Source organism: Antechinus flavipes, chromosome 4 (assembly GCF_016432865.1).
Source record: "Antechinus flavipes isolate AdamAnt ecotype Samford, QLD, Australia chromosome 4, AdamAnt_v2, whole genome shotgun sequence".
Classification (NCBI taxonomy): domain Eukaryota; kingdom Metazoa; phylum Chordata; class Mammalia; order Dasyuromorphia; family Dasyuridae; genus Antechinus; species Antechinus flavipes.
In genome coordinates, this window is record NC_067401.1 from 473,121,449 (window position 1) to 473,143,456 (window position 22,008).

Genomic DNA, 22,008 nt, shown 5'->3' on the forward strand with positions numbered 1-22,008 from the left:
AGGCCCCCAGAGCTTCAGAGGTCAGGAGGAGACTCCCTCCTCAGGGAGACGGGCACTCCCCACCTCCCAGGCAGCCCCGGCTTTGGTGGAGGGAAAGAAGTCCCGTCTCCCGTCTCCCCTGGGCCCCTCTGGGACAGGGGGAAGGGCCGGCCGTCCCCTCCTGCCCCGGACACCTTCAGGCTCCTTCAGCTCCGGGGCGGGTCCTGGCGGGCAGAGGCGGAGGCCGGGGGCGGGTCCCAGACCGCCGGGCGGTGGCCAGCCCCTCTCTGGGAGGCCGGGTTGGGTGTCGGGAGGTGGAGGTTCCCTTGGGCCTCAGGTTAAAGCGCCCTCCCCCTCCCTTCCCGGGTTCATCGGGCACAGATTCTGCATTTTCTGGTGTGGGAAATGCAAGCCCCCTGAAGACAGCTTAGCACAGAGCCTGGCGCGCTATAGGAGCTTAATAAATGCTTCCTGATTAACATGAGAATCTAAAACCTACCATGCAGTAGGAGCTTAATAAATGCTTCCTGATTAAGAATCCAATATCCAGCATGTAATAGGAGCTTAATAAATGCTTCCTGATTAACATGACAATCTAAAATCTACCATGCAGTAGGAGCTTAATAAAATGTTCATTAATTGATCGACTCCATGAACCACCCTTATCTAGCACATAAAAGGAGCTTAATAAATGTTCACTGATTGACCCTGTGAATCTAGTACTTAACACATAGTAGGAGTTATTATATGCTCATTAATTGATGAGTTCCACAATGCCTAGCACACAGTAGGTATTTAATAAATGATTGATTGCTCGGGTTCCCTTTCTGATTTTGGGACCCTGAGGGCCCTTCTCTCGGGACTTGGGGCTGGACTAGATGGCAGTGTCCCAGGCCCCTCGGGCACCCTGGTCGCCTTTTTGCAGACATTCTCCTACCAATTGATGGCCTCTTCGCCCCCAGCCCCCAGACTTGAGCCCGGACACTCCTCAGCTGGGCCTGGTCCCCCACACTCTGCCCCCATGAGCCCGGATCCTGGGTGAAGAAGGATGCCGGGGCCCAGTGGGCATGGGGCAGGGGGCTCGCTGCCAGCTGCTGGGTGACATGGGGATGCTTCCCGTCCTGCAGGCTTGTTCCCCGGCTCCGGTGCCCCTCAGAACGGACTGGCTCCTGGAATGCTGCCCCCCACTCAGGACGGCCCCTCCAGGCACCACCCACTGGACTCCCCGGCCATGGCCAGCGCCCACCACCACCTGTCACCTCTGCCGGCGGCCGAGAGCGCCCGGGACGGGTAGGTGACCCCTCGTCCGGGTGCCCGCCAGCGCTGTGCTTGGGGACCGGGGGAAGGGGGTTACAGGCAAACGCTCGCAGAGAAAACCCCACAGCAAAGCAGCCTCTGAACGGGCTTTCCCGCTTATTTCCCAGGGCTGTGAGTGCGAGGGGGGCGGGGACGGCCTCGTGACCAGGTGGGAAATGAGGTTCGATGGCTCAGAAACTTCAGTCAGAAGGGCCTGAGAACAGGGAGAGTCAGGGCTGGGAGAGAACGGGATGTCAGAGCTTAGAACAGGGAGTGTCAGGGCTGGGAGGGAGCTTAGAACAGGGGATGTCAGAGCTTAGAACAGGGAGTGTCAGGGCTGGGAGGGAGCTTAGAACAGGGAGTGTCAGAGCTTAGAACAGGGAGTGTCAGAGCTTAGAACACGGAGTGTCAGGGCTGGGAGGGGCTTAGAACAGGGGATGTCAGAGCTTAGAACAGGGAGTGTCAGGGCTGGGAGGGAGCTTAGAACAGGGGTCTGTCAGAGCTTAGAACAGGGAGTGTCAGGGCTGGGAGAGAACGGGATGTCAGAGCTTAGAACAGGGAGTGTCAGGGCTGGGAGGGAGCTTAGAACAGGGAGTGTCAGGGCTGGGAGGGAGCTTAGAACAGGCAATGTCAGAGCTTAGAACAGGGAGTGTCAGAGCTTAGAACAGGCAATGTCAGGGTTGGGAGGGGCTTAGAACAGTAATTGTTGGAGCAGGAAGGCATCTTAGTGGCTTAGTTTATCAAACTGGGCTCATTCTGAAAAAGGAGAAACTGAGAGCGGGAAGATGAGGCCGTCAGTCTCGGTTTACCCGCGCGCCCCGGCAGAAGCAAGGCCAGACTTGGGCCTCCCGGTCCAGGAGGAGGGAGCAGGCCGCCTCCAGGGGCAGCCCAGGCCTCCCCAGCGGGCTCCATGCTCAGTCCTTTGGTTACTCCATCCCGCCCCCTCGGCGGCCGCCCCTCACCCCACCCCCCACCCCCGGCAGCCCAGGGCCCCAGAAGGCCGCCGGGACCCCGCGGAGGTCCCAGGCGCCGGGTAACTGAGGCTGGCTCTGCCGGCCCCCGCGGCTGACGGGCCGAAGGGCCGAACGTGCTCGCTGGAGGACCCCGAGAAAGGCGGGGTCTCGGCTGGTTCCCCCCTCCCCCCTCCGCCTCCCTTGGCGGTGATGGGGAGCTCCCCCCGGGCTAGAATTGGGTAATGGGGGAGGGGCGCTTGCGAAGAGCGAGGAGGACCCTCCAAGCCCTCCCGCAGAGGAGGGAGCTGGGGAGACGGGGCGCCCGGGCTCTTGCGGCAGAGGAAAGATGAGGTGCAAGCCCGGCCCGCGGCCTCCGGCGTGCCCCCGCTCCGCCTCTGCCACCGACGGGGAGCTCACTACCGGGCGTCCCAGCGTTAGGGAGCCCCCGCCATCCCGCAGGTCCGACCTCTGACCCGGACTTCTGCCCGCGGGGCCTGCTGGGGCCCCGAGGCCCGAAAGGAACACTTCCCGCCCCCTTCCAGGCTGGTCCCTCCGAGGCTGGGACAGGTGTGTCGGCCCCGCCCCCAACCTGGGCTTCTTATCCCGGGGGCGGAGGCCGGGCCGGTGTCGGGGCACGCGGGCTAACGGAGCGGCCCCGCCCTCAGGGAGCTGCGTGCGTGAAATTAATGCCCACAGACGGGAAATAGTGCACACGCGGGTGAAATAAACACGTCCTCTGTTACATGCAAATGTGTCAAATACGCGCAAATACACGGAATAACTGCACATAAATGTGTAAAATACGCTTCAAATAGGAAATAAATACTCACAAATATGGGAAATCAGTGCGCAGAAGTCTGACATCAACACTTAAATGTATTAGTTCCGTGCGAATATGTAAAATACACACAAATCCATGGAATAAATATATAAAATAAATACACAGAAGTCTGACATCAACACTTAAATGTATTAGTTCCCTGCAAATATGTAAAATACACACAAATCCATGGAATACATACATATAAATATGTAAAATAAATACGCTTCAAATAGGAAATAAAGACTCACAAATATGTGAAATAAATACACTAAATAGTTGAAATAAATTCATTTAAAATATATGAAATAAATACACAAGTAGTATGTGTATATGAAATAAGCAATTAAATATTATATGCAAATATGTAAAATAAATACACAAATACATGAAATAAATTCACTTAAAATATAAGAAATAAACACATGCAAATATGTGAAGCAAATACACATAAATATGGAAAATAAATACACTTAAAAATATATGAAATAAATACATGCAAATATGGGAGAAATACACAGAAGTATATGACATAAGTGAACTTAAATATATGAAATATGTGGAATAAATACACACAAATATTGAAATAAATATGCATAAATATATGCACTAAATTAATTTAAAATATATTAAATGCACATTAGTATATGAAATACCCTTAAATATATTAAGTATGTCCAAGTGTGTGAAATACCCACAGATATTTCACCCAAATAAATTCATGTTAAGTATATGACAAAATTCACCCAAATATGTGAAATAAATATACATAAGTGTTGAAATACACACAAATGTTAAATATGCTTAAATGTATTAAATATGTGCAAGTGTATGAAATGAATACATGCAAACTAAATGCACATAAATATATGAAATAAATACTTGACTATATTAAACATGTACAAATGTGAAATAAATAGACACAAATATTGAAATAAACACTTCAGTATATGAAATACACAAATATTGAAATAAATATGCTTAAAATATATTAACTAACTACATATAAGTATATGAAATAAATTCCTGCAGATATGTGAGATAAGCATACATAAGTATATAAAATCAATACACAGATCTGTTAACTAATTACACTGAAATATGTTAAATATACACAGATATGTGGGAAACGTTCACTGAGTTGTTAGTGGCACTAATGAGGGCTTCTTATAGGACAGAACCCTAAGGATTCCAAGACTCATCAGCGGGGACAGCTTTCCAGCAGTGGGAGGCAGCCCCCCGTACAAAGGCTTGGAGATGGGAGATGAAATGATGATTTGCAGGCCACTTGACCTTGAGTGTAGCGTGTGAGGGAGAAAAGAGGATTCCCTTGCACTCAGAGCCGGGAGAGCCACGATGAGCAGCTCACATCTTGTGTCTGGTCTAGATCCAACAGGGAACGGCCGTCTCCCTTCTTGAGTGTCCTCCCTTCGATGTCTGTTAAATGTGACTGAATCCTCCGGGGAAAGTCCCGGGATCTCGTGGGCCGACTGAGCCGACCCGTCCATGGACAAGAACCCCCACATGGCTCCTCCAAGGAGCGGGCCTCTGCTTGGATACTCCCAGGGAGGAGGAGCTGGGCTGCCGAGGCAACTCATCCCACTTTGGGCCCGTCTCCCTGCCCCGTCCTCCCTGTTCTGTCCTCTGGGACCAGGCAGGCTGCTCTTGTTCCTGCACGATAAGGCACGCAGAAGAATGCCCGTGGCCACTCAGTCAGGAAACATCTCCCTCGGAAGGCCCATTGCCGGCCGTTGAGCTTCCTTCGGAAGAGTTTGGCGAAGGTGGACCGACGTCAGGCCTGCTCCCCTTCGGGCAGCCCCAGCTTTCCTCCTTAGTTCTGCCTCCTTGGGGGTTGGGCAGGGGCGCCAGCAGCTGTCCAGGAACCGCATGCACAAATTCTTTCAGTATCCTCAGGATTTGCCTGGTAACAACCGCTTGCGTGTGCGCCTGACTTTTATAGCACTGGGGGGTTTTGGCAGAGCCCTTAAACCAGGAGAACTGGACCATTGCAAAAATCTCTTTTAACCTCCTGAAAATTAATGTGCAACTTTGCCCCGCTCCTGAAACATCATTGTTCAGTCACATCTGACTTCATGACCCCGTCTGGGGTTTTCTTGGCAAAGGCACCAGAGGGGCTGGCCATTTCCTTCTCGGCTCATTTTACAGACAAGGAAACTGAGGCAAACAGGGTCAAGTGACTTGCCAGGGTCACCCAACTAGTGAGGGTCTGAGGCTGGATTTGAATTCAGGTTTTCTTGTCTCCAGGTCTGGTATTCTACCCACTGCACCACCAGCTGCTCCTAAAATCAGAGCAGTCTCAGTAGATAGTAAGTTCCCTGCCACTGGAAGGATCCAGGTTTGTTGGCCGAGTTTGGCTTTTTCCTGCCTTTTCTTGGCATTTGGGAATGTTGGAGGACCCGGCCATAGTGCTGCTTTTCCTTCGCTCCAACCCTCTCGTCCTTGCCCCGGCTGCTCCTCGGGCCTGGGATGGACTCAGTCCCCAATTCTGAGTTTCCCTCAGTCTGTCACTTAACAAGCGCTCACTAAGTGCTCACACTGGGCCGGACGCCGTACTAAATGCTGGTTATTGGAAGAAAAGCAAAAATCAGCTGTCTCTGCTTGCAGGGAGCCCACAGTGGGGAGGGAGGGGGGAGTACAGCCAGGGCAGATGCGTTGTGTCAGGAAAGGACGTGCCATGTGAAGAACAGCAGGGAGCCTGATGGAACTGGACAGAGAAGGATAAAATGTAGGCAGGTTGTGAAAGGCTTAAATGCCAGATTGAAAATTTCATATTTGATCTTGCGGGTCAGGGAGGACCCCTGGAGATAGTTGATGGTGGGAGGGTGATGTGGTCAGATTTGCACTTTAGAGAAAGTGACCTCAGTAGCTGAGTGGAAGATGGGCTGTTGGGGGAAGAGAGTTGGGAGAGGGAGACCCCAGCAGCTAATGCAGTGGTTCGGGTGTGAGGGGATGAGCGCCTGAGTGAGGCTCGGGACTGGGTGCGAGAATGGATGCTTGGATAGGATGATCTCGGAAGTCCTCCACAGTTCAGACCCTCTTTGCTCTCTTCTTTCTGGGATCAACCCATTTTTGCCAGTAGCAACTTTTCAGTGACTTAACTGAGTCATCAAGGCAGAAAGTCACCTGCCAAGGCAGAACAGCAAGTTATCGCAGTATGAGGATGAAAAGGAGATTGGGCGATAATAAGAGAGGTGTCCATATATTGATGTACTATAGACATTCCCATACCATGGACCGTGTCAGTAATTTTATTCATTTACCAGAACCGGAGCTAGAAATATTTCACCTACAAACATTCCTTTATAACTGGGACATGTTTTTCTTTTTAATGATTTCCTTGGAGTGTGTTTCTGGTAACAAGATGACTGAGCCAAAGGAGTATGATCCATCAAAGAAATTTCATTTTATTGCCTGATTACTTTCTAAAGATATTATTCAGATTTGCAATAACACCAACAATGTATAAGCACATGTATTTCTCCAGAAGATGGAGAAATTTGCATTTTTTCCTTATTTTTGCCAATTGGTTAAGTGTGAAGTAATACCTTAAAGGGATTTCATTTTTATTCATTATTCATTATTCAATCTCACTATTAGTGAGATTAAACATAGTATATACGTCATTAGGTACAATTTACATTTTCTCTTCTGCTCCCTTACTTGGAACATGTTGCCATTTCAGGACTCCAAGTTGGCCCATTTAGATTTCATTTCAGTAAACATTTGTCAAGCATCTACTGTGTGTTAGGTACCACGCCAAGTGCTGGAAATACAAAGACCAGAATGAAATACTCCTTGTCCTCAAGGTTACGTTCTGCTGATGGGGATACGTACATAGAGAAATGAATACAAGATTGTGGTCGAGGAAGAGAATGTTGACAGATGGGAAGATCCAAGAAAGCTTCATAAAAAAGGAGCTACCTGAGCAGAGCCCAGAAGGAAGAGAAGAATTCTAAGAGAAAGGTTGGCAAGAGAGAAGGCATCGCAAACATGGGGAGTGGCTTCGAAAGATGCTTAGAGGGAGAGAATGGAAGTTCAGGAACAACTTAGTTTGGGCCGGAATGGAGGAGGCGTGAAGAGAGTTTTGTGAAAAGGGCCCAGTTGGCAAGGGCCTTCCATGCCGGCCTGAGGAATCTTTATCATAGGGGTCAAAAGGGAAGTTGAACAAAAGCTTAAAGAAAAGTGAGACAGCCAGACGTGTAAAGCTGTCACTATTTAAGTATAACGAGGTCATTTTCCCTTCTGTTTTAGTGATTTGTTTAATAGCATGTTCGTACTAGTGGAATCCCAAGGTCAAAGAATACGATTGGTTTAATGATCCAATGTGTCCTTACCAGGTAGTTTCTAGAAAGACTGAACTGATTTACAATAATACCAGCAGTGTATGTGTAGACCTCTCCCTTCACCAGTGTAGGTTTGTTTTTTTATCAATTTGATTTATTTTTGCCAATTAGAAGGTCGGGCCGTGATGTCTTAGACTTGTTTCTATTGGAATGTCTTTGATTATCAGTGAAGTTAAACATTTTTCCAGGTCATTATTTAGAATTTCTGTTCTCTCTTCCGTGGCTTATCTGTTCATTTAATCATTTGTCTTTTGGAGATCTGAGGCCGCCCTTTGAGATGAGTATCAATTCCCGGTAAATCCCATCCGGAGCAAATCCCAGAGATCTTGTAGGTCATCTAATGCAATCTGACCCCGTGTCCACCATCTTTCTCAGCCACGTTGGGAAGGCTTTATATTTCCCACGTGCATGTTCAGGAGTGAGGGGAGATACAGCTGAAATAGGGGTGGGTGGAGACAGACATCATCTCACCCCTTACCCCCCCGGGAAAGAAAAACTCCCTTGGTTTTCAGCCTGTTTTGTAAGTTGCTCCTCAAATGACCCGTTCTCCAAGATACTTCACACACCCTCCTGGTGGACGCCAAATAAACAGCCAGCGCTCGAGCCCCTTCCTGTCGGGCCGCAGCCCCAGCTCCGCTCCGTCCATCACCCGTCCTTGCCCAGCACGTTCACGCCTGTGAGCCTGTCCTTGCATTTCTGGGTAAGTACACGGCCAGAACGTTAACGCCCGCGGGCCCGTCCTTGCATCTCTGGGTAAGTACACGGCCAGCCCGTGATGATAGGTCACCTCTTCAGCCCCCACCCCACCCCTTAGAGGGGCCCGTCCCACACGTGAATTATGGAGCCACCAAAGTGGCCGAGACACCGGGACCTCCCCCGACTGGAGAACAAAAAGGCCAGTCATGTTTGGACACGAGAGCTGGGCTCGATTTCAGTCCCCTCCCCCTTTGTAGGCCAAGGGAAGAAGGAGGACTCGTATTCTGGCCTCTCTTGCCAAAGTCAATGTCCAGTCCAGCATTCCCTGCTCCCAGAGGGTTTCCTGTGACATTAAAGGAGTTTGACAGAACTATCTAATTTACTCACAGATGTTCTAAGAGGCTCTGACTTCATTACCGAAGATATTTATCCTGGCTCTCGGGCAGGTAGAGGGTTGGGTTTGGTCGTATTCATATTCGATTTGTTTTGAGAGGGGGTTGAAGGCAGAGCCCTCCTTGTGCCAGGACAAGTCGTTTTCTATTAATTTATATGTGTTTTCTTGAGAGCCAGAGTGTTTAACTTAGGCCCGCTTGGGCCGACCGAGAGCGGCCCCCCTCGGCGGACTTGCTCCGTTTTGCTTCGGTATTTCATTTTTAAGACTTCAGGTAGCTCCGTGCTCTTTCAACACACGCTAGGGCGTCTGCTGCGAATAACGACAGGTTCTGTTTAATAGCAGCCGCTGTGAAGACAGTAAATTTTCATCTCGAGCAGGCTGGGGGTGGGAAAACAAACTCTGCCGGCTCCCAGCTCCTTCCTCCTTAGGGTTTAACTCGACCAGATCACGAACCAGCAGCTTTTGTAGGGGGTGCGGCTCACACGAACACATCGGTAACTCAGGGCCTGGGGTCTCCTAGTCGTGAGTCCCCGCCCTCGTGCAGGTGGGGAGCTTCAGTGGTCTCGGCTAATTACGGAAGTCGCCGGATGTCAGAGAACCAGGTTCAAATCCTGGAAGGGCAGATGAAAGGGAGCAGATAGACAGAGGATATCATGGCTTAGGTAGCTAAGTCTGAAGGGCTTCGAGCTCTCCAAAGAGGGGAAGATCCCAAAAAATGAGGGAAAAAATCACCTTCCCAAAGAAGCCTCTGAATAACTGCTGGACTCTTGCAACAGCCTCCTGCTTGGCCCTGCTGCCTCCTCTCCCTCTCCAGCTCCGCTGAGGAAGAGATCTTCCTAAAACAGCTCAAGAAATCCCAGTGACTCATTGGTATTTCCAGAATCAAATATAAAGGCCTCTGTTTGGCATTGAATGGACTTCACGATTTGGCTCCGGTCTGTTTTCCAGCCCTCCTAAACATTGGTCCCTTTCATACACTTTTATAGTTCTCGAATCTGTCTTTCTTGCTGTCCCTTACATCTCCCATCTCCACGCCTTTGCACTGGCTCCTGCCTGGGATGCCCTCTCTCATCTCCCCCTTTTGTAAGCCTTCAAGGTTAAGTTCAAATCCCACCTTCTACGTGAAGCTTTTCTCGATCCCCTGACTTCACGTGCCTCTGTAATCACTTTCTGCTGGTTTTGTTTGATTTCTGGGAGGACGGGGATAAGCGATCCATGGTGTACAATCTGAACCGCTGGTGGGAAGACTCTTCCCCACGTCATGAGATGTGGCTGCCTTGGAAGCTCTTCTCTCACTCCATCCATTCAGGAAACGGCAGAACCCGGTTCGGTTCTGTGCCTTTTATTTAATGTCTACCGTCTGCACGGCCCTGGGAGTGGCACAAAGCCGAATAAGGCCCAGAGGGAGGAAGTGGGATATAGCCGTGTAGCTCCCGCTCTTATTTTTCTCATTCTCTGGAAGGAAAAGTTCAGAGCTGGTGCAGGAGGGACCTCGTCATCCTTTTGTGGTGCAGCTCAGTTTGAGCTCAGCCCTGAGTCTTTGTGGTCTAGAAGCCGGTCAGGAAACTCCTTGACCTCCCATGGGTCACTCACCAAGCCCCCACGTGTTGGATAGATCCAGCAAGAAGGTGTGTCTTTATAATTCTCTGCAAGGACAGACACGTGCCCCGAGAGGCCTGCGTTCCCATTGCTCAGTCCCCTGCGACAAGTGGAAGGAACAGGAACTTCCCCGGCCTTCTTCCTGCCCGCGGGGTCTGGTCCGGGCAGGGTTCTCACCGAGTGCTTCCCAAGACCTAATAATTTGGAGGTTGCCACATCATCACGCTGTGGCCTTCTGAATGGGCACATTAGAGCGGGGCAAATGGCATGGGCGGAAGCCCCTCGGACCGGACAGCGACACTGTGGTGCTCCCCAATCCTTCCCTGTTCCGTCCAAGGAAAATGCCTCTGTCCCCCAGGGGAATCTCCGTGTCTTGTATCTGGAGTCTGTGGAGACCGTAGAGGCTGGGGACTGCACTGGAGTTGCACACAGTAGGTACTGCATAAATGCAGGATCTCTCTGCATTTAACAGCCTGTGCTCTAAGGAGCCCGGAGTCCCGTTCCGAGGACCTATGGGAGCAGGGGCCAGATGTCCAAGCGCTCACTTCTTTGAATCATTGATACCTTGAATAGAATTAACCCCAATGTCTCCTGTTAACACTTTGTTGCCACTTTCCATTAATATTGTGAAGAAATGTCTTATCTCCAGTAGGGGCCAGTTTGGTTAATAGCTTAGGTTTCTAGAATTCTGTATTGACAGCTATCTTGGTGTATGATCTCAGAGTTAGAAGGACCCTTAGAACCCAGGAGGTCAGAGCTGGGAGGGAGCTTAGAACAGGGGATGGCAGAGCTGGGAGGGAGCTTAGAACAGGGGATGGCAGAGCTGGGAGGGAGCTTAGAACAGGGGGTGTCAGAGCTGGGAAGGGGCTTAGAACAGGGGATGTCAGGGCTGGGGGGGAGCTTAGAATAAAAGTTAGGATTTTGAACCTTAGAACATGGATTATTTCAGCTGGCAAACTTCTTGGTGGTTCTCCAATCCAGAACTGTCCTTCAGAACTTAGGCATTCCAATGCCAGCCCTGTCACCTCTCTGGGCCTCAGGTTCTGGAAACTCGAGGGGGAAGCAATTTTTTCCGGGGTCACCCAACAAGTCCCCAGCCCTATGGGCTCCTCCCAGTCTCTGCAGGTGCAGCCCGGCCTGGAGGGTCTCCAGAGCATGGAAGGAGAAGGCCCCTAAACACCTGGAGGACCCTGCCTCCATCTCTCCCTCCCAGAATTCCCCTCTTTATTCAAGCTTCAGCCCAGGCACCAACTTGACATGGTGCTTTTCCTATCCTCCCTGCCCCCGCTTCCCTCCCAGCTACCTTGGATTTCTCCTCTCTGTTTGTTTTAGGAGAGACAGTCTGGGGTAGTGGACAGGGACCTGAAAGCCAGGAAGACCTGAGGTCAACCCCCCTCCTCCACCTCCCCAGAGCTGTGCTAACAACCAGAGAAATCAGGAAGGCTTCCTGTAGGAGGTGACCTTGGAAACCCAAACTGAGACCAAGAGCACTCTGGGAATAATGGCTCAGGAGGGAGTCTGGTTTGGAGGGTGGGGAGGGCAGCAGGAGCCGGGCGGGGACTCCATGGTGTGTTTTAATTTAGATCCTTCCCCACAGATGCCAACATGAGGAAGGAGCCTCTGCCCAATACATGGTTTATTTCTGTAATGCACAGATGTGCTATATGGGCCACTGAAGATGGCTGCCCCCCCAAATTTGCCCTGTTTATGAACCTCAAAATGGATTCAGGACCGCAGGCGAGGGAAGAAGACCCGCTGGTCTCATGGAAGGAGCCCCAATTTAGGCTCAGGAGGCCTTGGCTGTGCCCTATTTTGTGACTAACTCACCGGCAGCCTTGGGAACCCCCTTCTCCTCTGGGCCTTGGTTTCCCTCTCTGTAAGATAACCAGGTCTGGCTCTCTGAGAAGGCCCCGGGGGCCCCTGCTTGCTCTCCCTCTCTGTATTAGACCACAGACTGCGGCTTCCAGGCCGCCTTTGCCCCCTCCCTGTGGACTCCTTGTGGTCTGGAGGAAGCGGGGTCCCAGCTGCTCAGGCAGAAGCTCTCCGAGGGCAGGATTTCCTGGGAATAAGTCAGTCAGCAAACACTTAACGAGGCCGGGTTGTTCTGGTGACTATGCTGGGTCCCGGCGCAGGGCTGACTTCCCTTTGTGATTTGCCCCCTCGGGAGCTGTCCAGCACTGGGTAGGTGGGCAGGGAGGGAGACGGGCACTAAGCTTCCTGTGGGATACTTTCCTGTGTGCTAACAAAGAGTTTACAGTCTGTGAAGCTTTTGACACAGCCATTGTCTCCTTTGGCTCTCATCATGGTCCTTGAAGGAGGCCCAGAGCTTCAGTATTAATATCCCCATTTAATGGAGGTCCTCCGGACGGGCCTCAGTCTCAGCAGGAAAAACACCACGAGGATGATCAGGAAGAGAGTCTAGAGACTTTATTCTGGCCCAGCCTTGATCTTAGTGCAGGAGGCAGGAGGCAGGAGCGCCACCAGAGGGAGGGTCAGAGCTGGAGGGTCCCTCTTCTAGTCCTTGTTGGCCCTTATATACCTTAGTACAATGACATCACTACAGCACACTGAGCGTGTGTGAACTAGAGAGCCATAACATCACCATGCTAAGCACTAAGTATTTATGGGAACTGGAGAAACATCCTCTCCTCAGTCCCACTGAGTTGACACCTTGTTGTGAGCGTCCTTGTTTCACGCAGCCGTCTCCAGAGCTCTGCCCCTCTACAGCTGGATGCCCTCCCCCCTTTAGGGCTGCAGCAGGAGGGGGTCCGTTGCTGGCTGGACGATGAGGCTGCTGCTCCGTGTCTCACGGGCTCTCACCTCCTGCCCCCTCTCCCCCCGTGTCTCACCTGCCACTGATTCTGAAAAGGGCCCCGGCCTGGAATCCCCAGAGGATTCTCTCTGCTCTTGGTTCTCAGGCTCTTCCCAGCAGCATCCCCAGGTCTCCCCGGGCTTAGAAACTTCCTCCAAGCTGAGAGACTATCGCTCGTCTCCTTCAGGACCCCCTTCCCCGAGAGGCGTCCGTGCTCTTCTCCTCCCCTTCTTCTCCGCCTCCTCCTTATTCCTTGCCCCTCCGATCCCAGGGGTGACTATAACGCCTCGCCCTGGTAAGCCAGATATAAATATATACATACATACACACTTCTCCCCAGGAAGCCAGTTATATAGCTGTGGAGATATACATATGTACATATATATTTGTGTCTTGGAGAAAAACCTTGATTTGTTTCTCTTGCCACTTGTCTCCCCCCTGCCTGGGGCTGGGTGAGGAAGAGGAGGACTGTTTTGACCGAAGGCCTCTGGTAAGGGGGGAGCCATTCCCTGCCTCACTTTGGGCTAAGCCTTGTTGGAGGTCGCAGGGTGAGTTAGGGGAGCATGTGTAGGAGAATTGCCCCCTCCCCCACTCCGTGTGGCTCCCAGTAAGTGCCCTGGGAAGGGGAAGGCCGCTGGCCCTGTCGGGAGTGAGCCCCTGTGTTCTCTGAGCTGGCGCGGGCCGGCGGTCGCGGGGGTGGCCGGATTCACATCTCATGGCGAAGATGACGGGCCGAACTTCAGTAAATGGCACAAATCAAGTCAGCCAACATGTATTAGGAGCCTACTGTGTGCCGCAAGCTCGGAGCTCGGTGTTGGGGGCCACAAAGAGGCAGAGTCCTCAGAGGAGCCTTTTTTCTCATCCTTTTCCTGGGACTCGGGGGGGCGGGGGACAGAGCGCAGCCCGGGCACCTTTTAGTCCCTCAGAGGGCCTGGAGAAGCTCCCTTCCTTGTGTCTCAGCTTCTTGGGAGTCGGCCCTGGTTCCACTCTATAGATTAGAGACGAGTGTTTCATTGTTGGCTTTAAAGCTCTGGAGCCGGTAACCAGAACCAGATCTCCCAGCAGCTGAGACCCCGTCCTGGAGGGAGAGCCAAGAACGCATTGTGACTGATCTGCCCCAAAGGGGCAGCCGTCTCTATGCTGCTCCCCCCACTCCTTCTCCTCCTCAAGGTGCCCTTAAGACCTCCCTTCACAGGTTTCTTTCATAAACTCTGAGTATGATGAGCCTGGAAAAACCCTTAGAGCGGAGGGTGGCAAGAGCGCCCAAAGCAGAGGTCACCTTGAAGCTGGCGAGTGCTGGAAGGGATGAAGACTTACATCCAGGACAATGGTAGCACTCCTCAGAGCTGGGGGGAGCCTAGAACAGGGAAGGACCTAGAACAGGGGATGTTGGAGGTGAGAGAAAGCATAGAACAGAGAGTGTCAGAGCTGGGAGAAAGCTTGGAAATCATTTAGTCCGACCCCTTGATTTTACAAATGAGGAAACCGAGGGCCAGGAATGGAAACGCCCTGGCCAAGATCTTGCAGCTGGGACGAGGGAGGAGCCCACTTCTTTCCCAGCTCCTGCGATCCTGCCCTTGACCTCCCTCCCCCTTGGCAGCCGTGACTTCCGTGGGTAGCCCAGTGCCCTCCAGGGGTGGCTCCCGGAGGCCGAGGGCTGACGTGGAAGCCGGCTGGGCTCGGGTCTCCCCTCCAGCCCCAGGAGCCGTCTGCCTTCAGTGGATTGAAACAAAATGAAGGCGGACCCCGGAGCCCAGGCCTTGGGGCCCATGAGTTTGCTGCTTCTGCAGCCAGGCAGCCATTAAGCATTTTCCCTTATTACCCGGAGTGATGACGATGAGCCAGAAGGGGACGGGGTGCTCCCCCCAGGGGTCGGCCCTGAAGGATTATTGCTCTGAGAAGGGAGAGCTCGGGACAGAACTGGGCAGTCTAGGAGAGGCCTTCATTAGGGCACCTGTGAGTTATGGGGCAGCCCAGACCAAGGGACAACGAGGATCTGTGGAATGACCCAGAGTTGGGGGAGGGAGACGAGGAGAGCCTAGGACAGTGTCAGACGGAGGCGGGACCTTAGAGCAGAGAGGATTGCCTTGGAACCTAAAACCATGGAGGCCAAAAGGCCTTAGAGAAAGTCAGAACTGGGAAGGACTGGAGAAAATGGAATGGAAGGTATTTTACCATGTTAACATATATTGGAGTACTTGCCATCTGGAGGGGGCTGGGGGGGGAGCGCGGGGGGGAGGGGTGCAGGGGGAGGGAATATGGAACACAAGGTTTTGCAAGGGTCAGTGTTGAAAAATTATGCGTGCATGTTTTGTAAATAAAAAGCTTTAATAATAAAAAAAACTATAGCAAAAAAAAAAGAAAGAAAGAAAGAAAGAAAACAGCACGAAGGACTCAGAAATTTCAGAACACGGAATGTCAGAGATTAAAGGGATTTGGGGAAATAGAACATTACACTCTGGAACCCTGAGCGTCAGACTAAAGGGGCTTGTTAGAACAGCGAGTGTCAGCAACGGTGGTCCGTGGCCAGGTTTTTCGAGCGCCGGCCAGTCTGTTGGGGCCCCATCCAGTTCTTCGGGGCCCTGGCCAGTCCTTCAGCCCATATTCTATCGAGGACACATCTTACTGTCTTTTTAGCTTTTGTTCCTCACTATCTCCTGATGTTTTTTAAAAATCTACACTTGGATGTCAGCAGAAATCCAGGTTTCTTTTAACAAAGGCCCTGAAGGAGATCCCGCCATGTCACAGGCGCCCCCATCGGCCCCTTCCTCGATTCACCGTCTGGTTTCCCTCCCCAGGTTCACTCCCAGCATCCTCACTCCTCTGAAAGCGCTCATCCCGCCCGCCCTCCTGCAGAAACACCCGCTGCCGCCTGCACAGACCCACCCCCCCGGAGGACCCCCCTTCCCGACCCTTCCCGGCAAACCTTACCCGCCGTTCCAGAGCCCGGCAGCCCCGCCGCTGGCCCCCCAAGGTAAGAACGGTGTCCCGTCTGCTCCCCGAGCCTCTCCGGGCAGGACGTACGGCCGTGTCCGCCAGGGATCCCCTCCCTGCCCTTTGGGAGCTCAGTCTAGGAGAAGGAAGAGCCCCAAAAGCAGATAACTGGGGGTTGTAGTAATTAGCCCCGGCTCCCAGTTCTCCTGGACACTGGAGCTTGCAGAGCCCCTTCCTTACTCCAGCCCTCGGGAACAGGCTTTTTAGGCTGATTTTCTCCAAGGTCTCCAGGCCCAGCCCACAATGTCCCCGTGGACACACCGTGGGCCCCACTCCCCCAGGCTCCCCAGTGAAGAGACCCCAGGATGGGGCCTTGGAACCCCAGGCTCCCAGAGGGCCTCCAACACAAACCCCCACAGGGCAAGGGGCAGGATAGGAAGGCGGCTCTGGGGGCGGCAGGAGGGTCAGAGAGGGGAGGCCGGCTTATGGAGGGAAGGACCAGAGATGGTAAGAGCGGCTGGCGCTGCTCCAGTGCCGGGGATACCACCATGGTCTCCGTGGAGCTCCCCCGGCCGTTAACTTGGGGCCACATCGGATCTGGGGGTTCCGGGCCCTTTGCTGAATGTGGAGCCGTCCCCCGGCCAGAGGCGCCGGGAGTGGGGAGAGGGGGTGTCGCCCGGTCATGGACGGTGGCTCCTTGTGCTTCCTCCCCAGGCTACCAGGGCAGCTTCCATTCCATCCAGAACTGCTTTCACTACGGGGACTGCTACAGGGCAGCGGAGCCGGCCAGCGGCGGCGGGGATGGTCTGGCGGGAGAGCCCCACGGCTATAATCCTCTGAGGGCCAACGGCTACCACCCCCTGAGCACCCCCTTACCTGCCCAAGGTACCCGCCCCTCCTCCTCTCCGGGCACACACAAATGTTAGGGCCTGCTAGTCACGCAGCATTTATTAAGCACCTTCTGTGTGCAAATATAGCTTACCCTCCTTGCTCGCATGGAGCTTCTAATCGGATACATGGCTGATTCCTTTCAGTTTCTTCATCCTTTATTAAACACTTGCTGAATGCAGAGCAGAGCCTTGGGTAGGTCCTTCTGAGGAGCCTGTCCTCCTGGGGTCAGAGATGAGACAGGAGGACTCTAATACGGAAAGTCCCCAGATGCGGAGACTGCTCAGGGTCTGCTGAGTCCTTTCCTCTCTTCTAATCTTATCCTTCCGGCGTCCAGATACACTGACCGACTGTATGCACATATAATTCCATCTCCCAGCTCCGGGCCTTTGCCTCAGCAGTGCCCCCCACCTGCCCGCAGATCTGATTTTTTTTGCAGGAGACCTTTCTCAGGACTAATCAATGCTGGTGCCTTTCCTCCAAAATCCCCTCATTTACCCAGCATGCACTGTGACTGGCCAGAGTTCTTTTGCATCCTCAGGGTTTAGCACATAGAAAATGCTTATTGTTGACTAACTGGCCCCTTCTAGCCCAGGATTAGTCAATCGATATTCATTTATTGAGCACCTACTGTATGCGCTATACTAAACTCTAGGAATGAAACTGATTTGACTTTATTTATTTCTTCTCACCTTCTCACTGGAATCTCTGGGATGGTTTGGGCCTTGTTTGTTATAAGGATATAATTTAAATATAAGAATAATGATATTATGAATTGTCCATATTTCCACATGAAAGACTGCCTTAGCATTCACCCTGTGAAATACAAAGGTTATTTTCCCCATTTCATAGATGAAGAAACTCAAGTCCAGGGCCACACGGCTAGTAAATGACAGGATAGAAGACAGCTGAACGGCGCAACAAGGGATAGAATTATAAAGTATTTACTAGTCATGTGACCCTGGGCAAGTCACTTAACTGATATTTGCCTCAGTTTCCCCATGTGTAATATGGGTCGCAATAGCACCAGCCCCTCAGGGTTGTTGTGAAGATCAAATGAGAGGATTTTCGTAGCGCTCTAAGCACTAGGAGCGTGTCGTCTCCCCTGTTATAGGTTTGCTGTTGACGGCAGGAAGTTACCTCTCAGGACATAGCGCAGTGCCCGGCATGCAGCAGGTGCTTACTAAATGCTCGTTGATCGGCGACCTCATGCTCTTTTCCCTTCTCTCCGGGCAGGCTATGATACCCTGTCTGACGCCCCGTGTGGACCCCCGGAAGCAGGCGCCACCAGCCCAGAGGAGAATGGCTTCTTCCCCAATGGCTCCTTTGACCCCTGTTTGAATTCCCTCCCTTCCATCTACACCGACACCTAAGGCCAGCCCGGCCCCCCGAGGCTCCCCATCTCACTCCCCTTGTATCCAAGCTTCTCCCCAGCCTGGTTTTCAGGCCCGCATATTAGCAAGGGCCGGAAGCTTCTATGAGCTCCGCTACACCCCCGCCCAGCACAGCTCGGCCCCCCCGGGACGCGGCCCCCCGGCCCAAGCGGCTGCCACGGGCCCAGAAGGGAAGCTCCCCTGGGTACCGGGCACAGCCAGGCCCTCCTAGACGTTATCGGGACTTTTTTTTAATTTTAAGATCACAGACCTCATGTATATAAATTGTACAGAAGTGACGTCCATTTCCTCAGCTGGTTTTCTATGTTCAGTTTTACAAGAAAGCATTAAAAACTGGAACCATGCGCAGCGCAACTGCGGCCCTCTGTGTCTGGGGAAGCAGGCTGGCTTGGGGGGGCACCCAGGGCACCCCTCGCTGGCCGGGAGCGCGGAGAGGGGGCAGAGGCTGGCGCTGAGACACTGGCCTGCTGTCCGCCTCGGCCAGCCAGATTCTCTCTCTGGGCCTCGGCTTCCCCGTCTGTTAAATGGGAATGATCCCTGCTCCCCAGGAAGGCTGTGAGTGCCCACGGAGGTCACGGACGTAAGGGGACTCTAGGAAGTTGTCTCCATTAGCATGTTTTTATCAATGGCAATGGAGAAACCGTGCGTATCTGCTACCTCCACACCGGCATGTCCCAAAAGTCTTAGTGCAGTTTTAAGCTTTAGTAACAGAGACAAGGATAGATCCCCCGGATGCTCAACCAGAGACCGCCTTCTCATCCCAGATCAGCGGTTATCCACCCCGGAAAAAGTAATAACTAACGTTGATAGATGCCATTTACGAGGCCCTTTACCTCATGTGATCTCATTTGATTCTCACCGAAACTGTGAGGCAGGTGCTGTTGTTTTTCCATTATACAGGTGGAGAAGTTGAGGCTGAGAAAGCTTCTACCCTTTGCCCTTGGATCACAAAACTAGTAAGTGACTGAGGCAGAATCTGAACTCGGGTTTTCCCAATTCCAAGGCTGTCACTTTATCCACTGTACCACCTTTTGTTATTGTTTCTTTGGGACCTCATCTGGGGTTTTCTTGGCAGAGATACAGAGCGGTTGGCCAAATGGCCTTCTCCAGCTCATTTTACAGATGAGGAAACTGAGGCAGACAGGGGGAAGTGACCTGCCCAGGGGCATGCAGTCGGAGAGATGCGTCTTCCTGGCTCCGCTCTATGCACCTCGGGCCTCCCTAGCTGCCATATTCCTTCAAATAATCCCAACTACACTCACCTAGATGCCCACCCACTTTTCTACCATGGGCACAGACAGGAGGGAACCGGTCCCCTCTCCAGCAGTGGTCTGTCCATCAGGTCAGGTCCCCCTTCCCTGGGTCATATTGCAGCCCACCCACTCTGTCTGCCATGACCCCTAATCCTCCACGAATCCTCAAAGATAAGCTCTCCCATGTCCCAAAGGCCTTCCTGGATCTTTCCCGCTCCCCGAGTAGCAGCTCCGGGGCAACTCACGGCGCCCGCCTCTGCCCCCAATGTGAGCTTCCTCACACCCGTTTCACCCCAGGTAGCACGTAGCAGCTGCTCACATCACCCGCGCCTTTCCAGGGTCTCATGGGTCATGGGCAGCTGTTTCCTCCACTACTGGGGACACCATGATTCTCAGCAATCCCCAGAAGGTAATTCATGGTTTAGAAAACTGGGATTTTGTGGTGGGAGCAGGGCAAGCTCTTTGGCGAGATGCCTTCTTGACGCTTTAATTCAGTTCTGAACGATCCACCTGTGACGTTTGCCCCAGAATTGGGCCCTGAAGGACAGATGCAGGGGCCGTTGCTCCGCCTCCCCAGCGCACCCATCTCATCCTCTTTGTCTTCCTCGTATGGATGGCCAGACTGACTTCTCTTAATGACAGGGAATCAAACAGAGGAGGTTTTCTGTGGTTCTGGAACTTGGTGCATTAGACAGGGGGATTCTCAGGTATCTCTGAAGGGCCACGCCATCGATTAGGAGTCTTTTCTGTAAATCACCTTCTAGCTCTGAACTAATCAATCTAGAAACAATCTATATAAAATCCATAAACATTTATTAAGCAAAAATCTCACGCTCTAGGATGTAGAGTCCAAAGAAAGCAATTTCTTGTAGCCAATTGAGGGACATCTCCCGGAACAGCGATAAATGCTGTCCTTAACATGGCCTGATTTACTCTTGCCTTTCCAAGGATCGTTGTAGTGTTATCTAGCAAGAATCTTGTTTAACTTTGCCACAGTGCTGGAGAGATCCCTTATTGGAGGAGGGAATCTTCACGGCTGATGTCGTTCGCTGTCCAGCAGCAGGTATTTATTCTGAGTCAACAAAAAAATAATAAAAACCAGTTCTCGTGTTTTCTACAACTTTCACTCATATGTGACCATGAAGATATGACCCGATGGAGAAAACTATTTGGCAGGTCCCTTTCTCGTGTTTTCCTCAAGGATGCAAGGGGTGCGTTACATAGAACGTTCCCATAAAATTTTCATAGAGATGAGAATGTAGGTCCACGGGTCAGTATCACCTTTGCCAGTCATATAACTTGTTATCTTTTTCTTCATTTTGAAATGTTCCTCTTTGAGACATTGAAAATCTCAAAATCACCTCCAGGATGGCTTTATTTTGTGTCTATTTGCTCCGGGTCCGAGAAACTGCCATATTTGAACTTTTGTCCCCCTTGGCTCCCCAGGTGCCATATGGAAAGTTGGGGCTTAGGAAAATGCAGTCCCATTTATTGATGTGAGGTTTCGCAGAGGAGGGAACTCCCTCCACCAATAAAGATCAGCAAGTTAGTTTTTTCTCTTGACTCTGAACCTGGCTCTCTATCCATGTCGGTTCCTCTAAACAACCACAACAACAATGAACATTTATATGAACCTTCAGATGTACAAAGTTAGGAACATGAAATGGAAAGGTTAGCTGGATTTGAGCGGTAGAAAAAAAAAGAAATTCATATTAGAGATGAGAACTTTGTAAACACTCACTGGTTTTTCAAGATCTTAAAGAGGGGAAGATTCTTCTAAAAGTGGAAAAGATCATAGATGGTATCGTATCAAAACAAAGTGCCCCGAAGGACATCGGTAAAGATCAACTCGTTTACCCGGTTTTCTTGTCCCTCTGAAATCTTTTTGAAAATGGTTTCTAAAAAAGGAAATAAAAAATAAAAAATAAATAAATAAAAATAAAAAAAAGAAATTAAAAAAAAAAAAGAAAATGGTTTCTGCAATATCCCTGATGAAAACCTGAGAAGGGAATAGAAGGCAACGTGACTTTCCACAGTAGATAAAAGCTTCACTCTTGACTGCGAATTGAGGGCCCCGATATATCTACTGCCTCTCTTTTTATCGGTTTCAAAAAAGCTTTGGACTTGTTAGCGCAAAATAAAGCTCCTCCCAACAAGGAGTCTCCTCTGCCCTGCACTCGGATGCTCGAGATTCTCTGTGCAGGCGACTGTCCAACAGCTCTCTGATTATCTTCATTGGGGAGCATAGGTGCTCACCGGGTAGAGGGGGTCTTGTACAAAATCTGACTGGAAGGAGGATTTCCTATAGCAGAGAGATACTCCTGTTGATGAGGGATGGCACTGATTACAATAAGCCCCAGAACACAGGACCTTTGCTGTAAGATCTGTGATTGCCCAAAAGATTTCAACCTAACAATCCATTCGAGAAAAATAAAGTGGATGAAGAATGCCCATTGTATGATGGCTTTATAGACTCCGAGTCCTAGGGAGAACTCAGAAGAGGGCCAGTTGAAGGCAAGGTATTAGCTGTGTGACGCTGGGTAAGTCAGTCTCCGTCAGCCTCCATTTGATCATTTATAAGATGGAGATGGTAAATACAGCCTCCTTCAGGATTGCAGTGAGGATC

At 51.5% G+C, this 22,008-nt stretch overlaps 1 protein-coding gene across 1 annotated transcript in view; it reads left to right on the top strand.

Moving 5' to 3' along the window:
• The window catches only part of GLIS1 (GLIS family zinc finger 1), a 209,392-nt gene extending 190,909 nt beyond the window's left edge, over positions 1-18,483 (top strand). Inside the window, exons 8-11 of the mRNA XM_051999643.1 lie at positions 1,107-1,269; positions 15,712-15,887; positions 16,562-16,732; positions 17,972-18,483. Of these exons, the coding sequence (XP_051855603.1) occupies positions 1,107-1,269; positions 15,712-15,887; positions 16,562-16,732; positions 17,972-18,108 (647 nt within the window). The 3' untranslated portion in view covers positions 18,109-18,483. The remainder of the gene's footprint in view (positions 1-1,106; positions 1,270-15,711; positions 15,888-16,561; positions 16,733-17,971) is intronic.
• Positions 18,484-22,008: the final 3,525 nt, after the last annotated feature.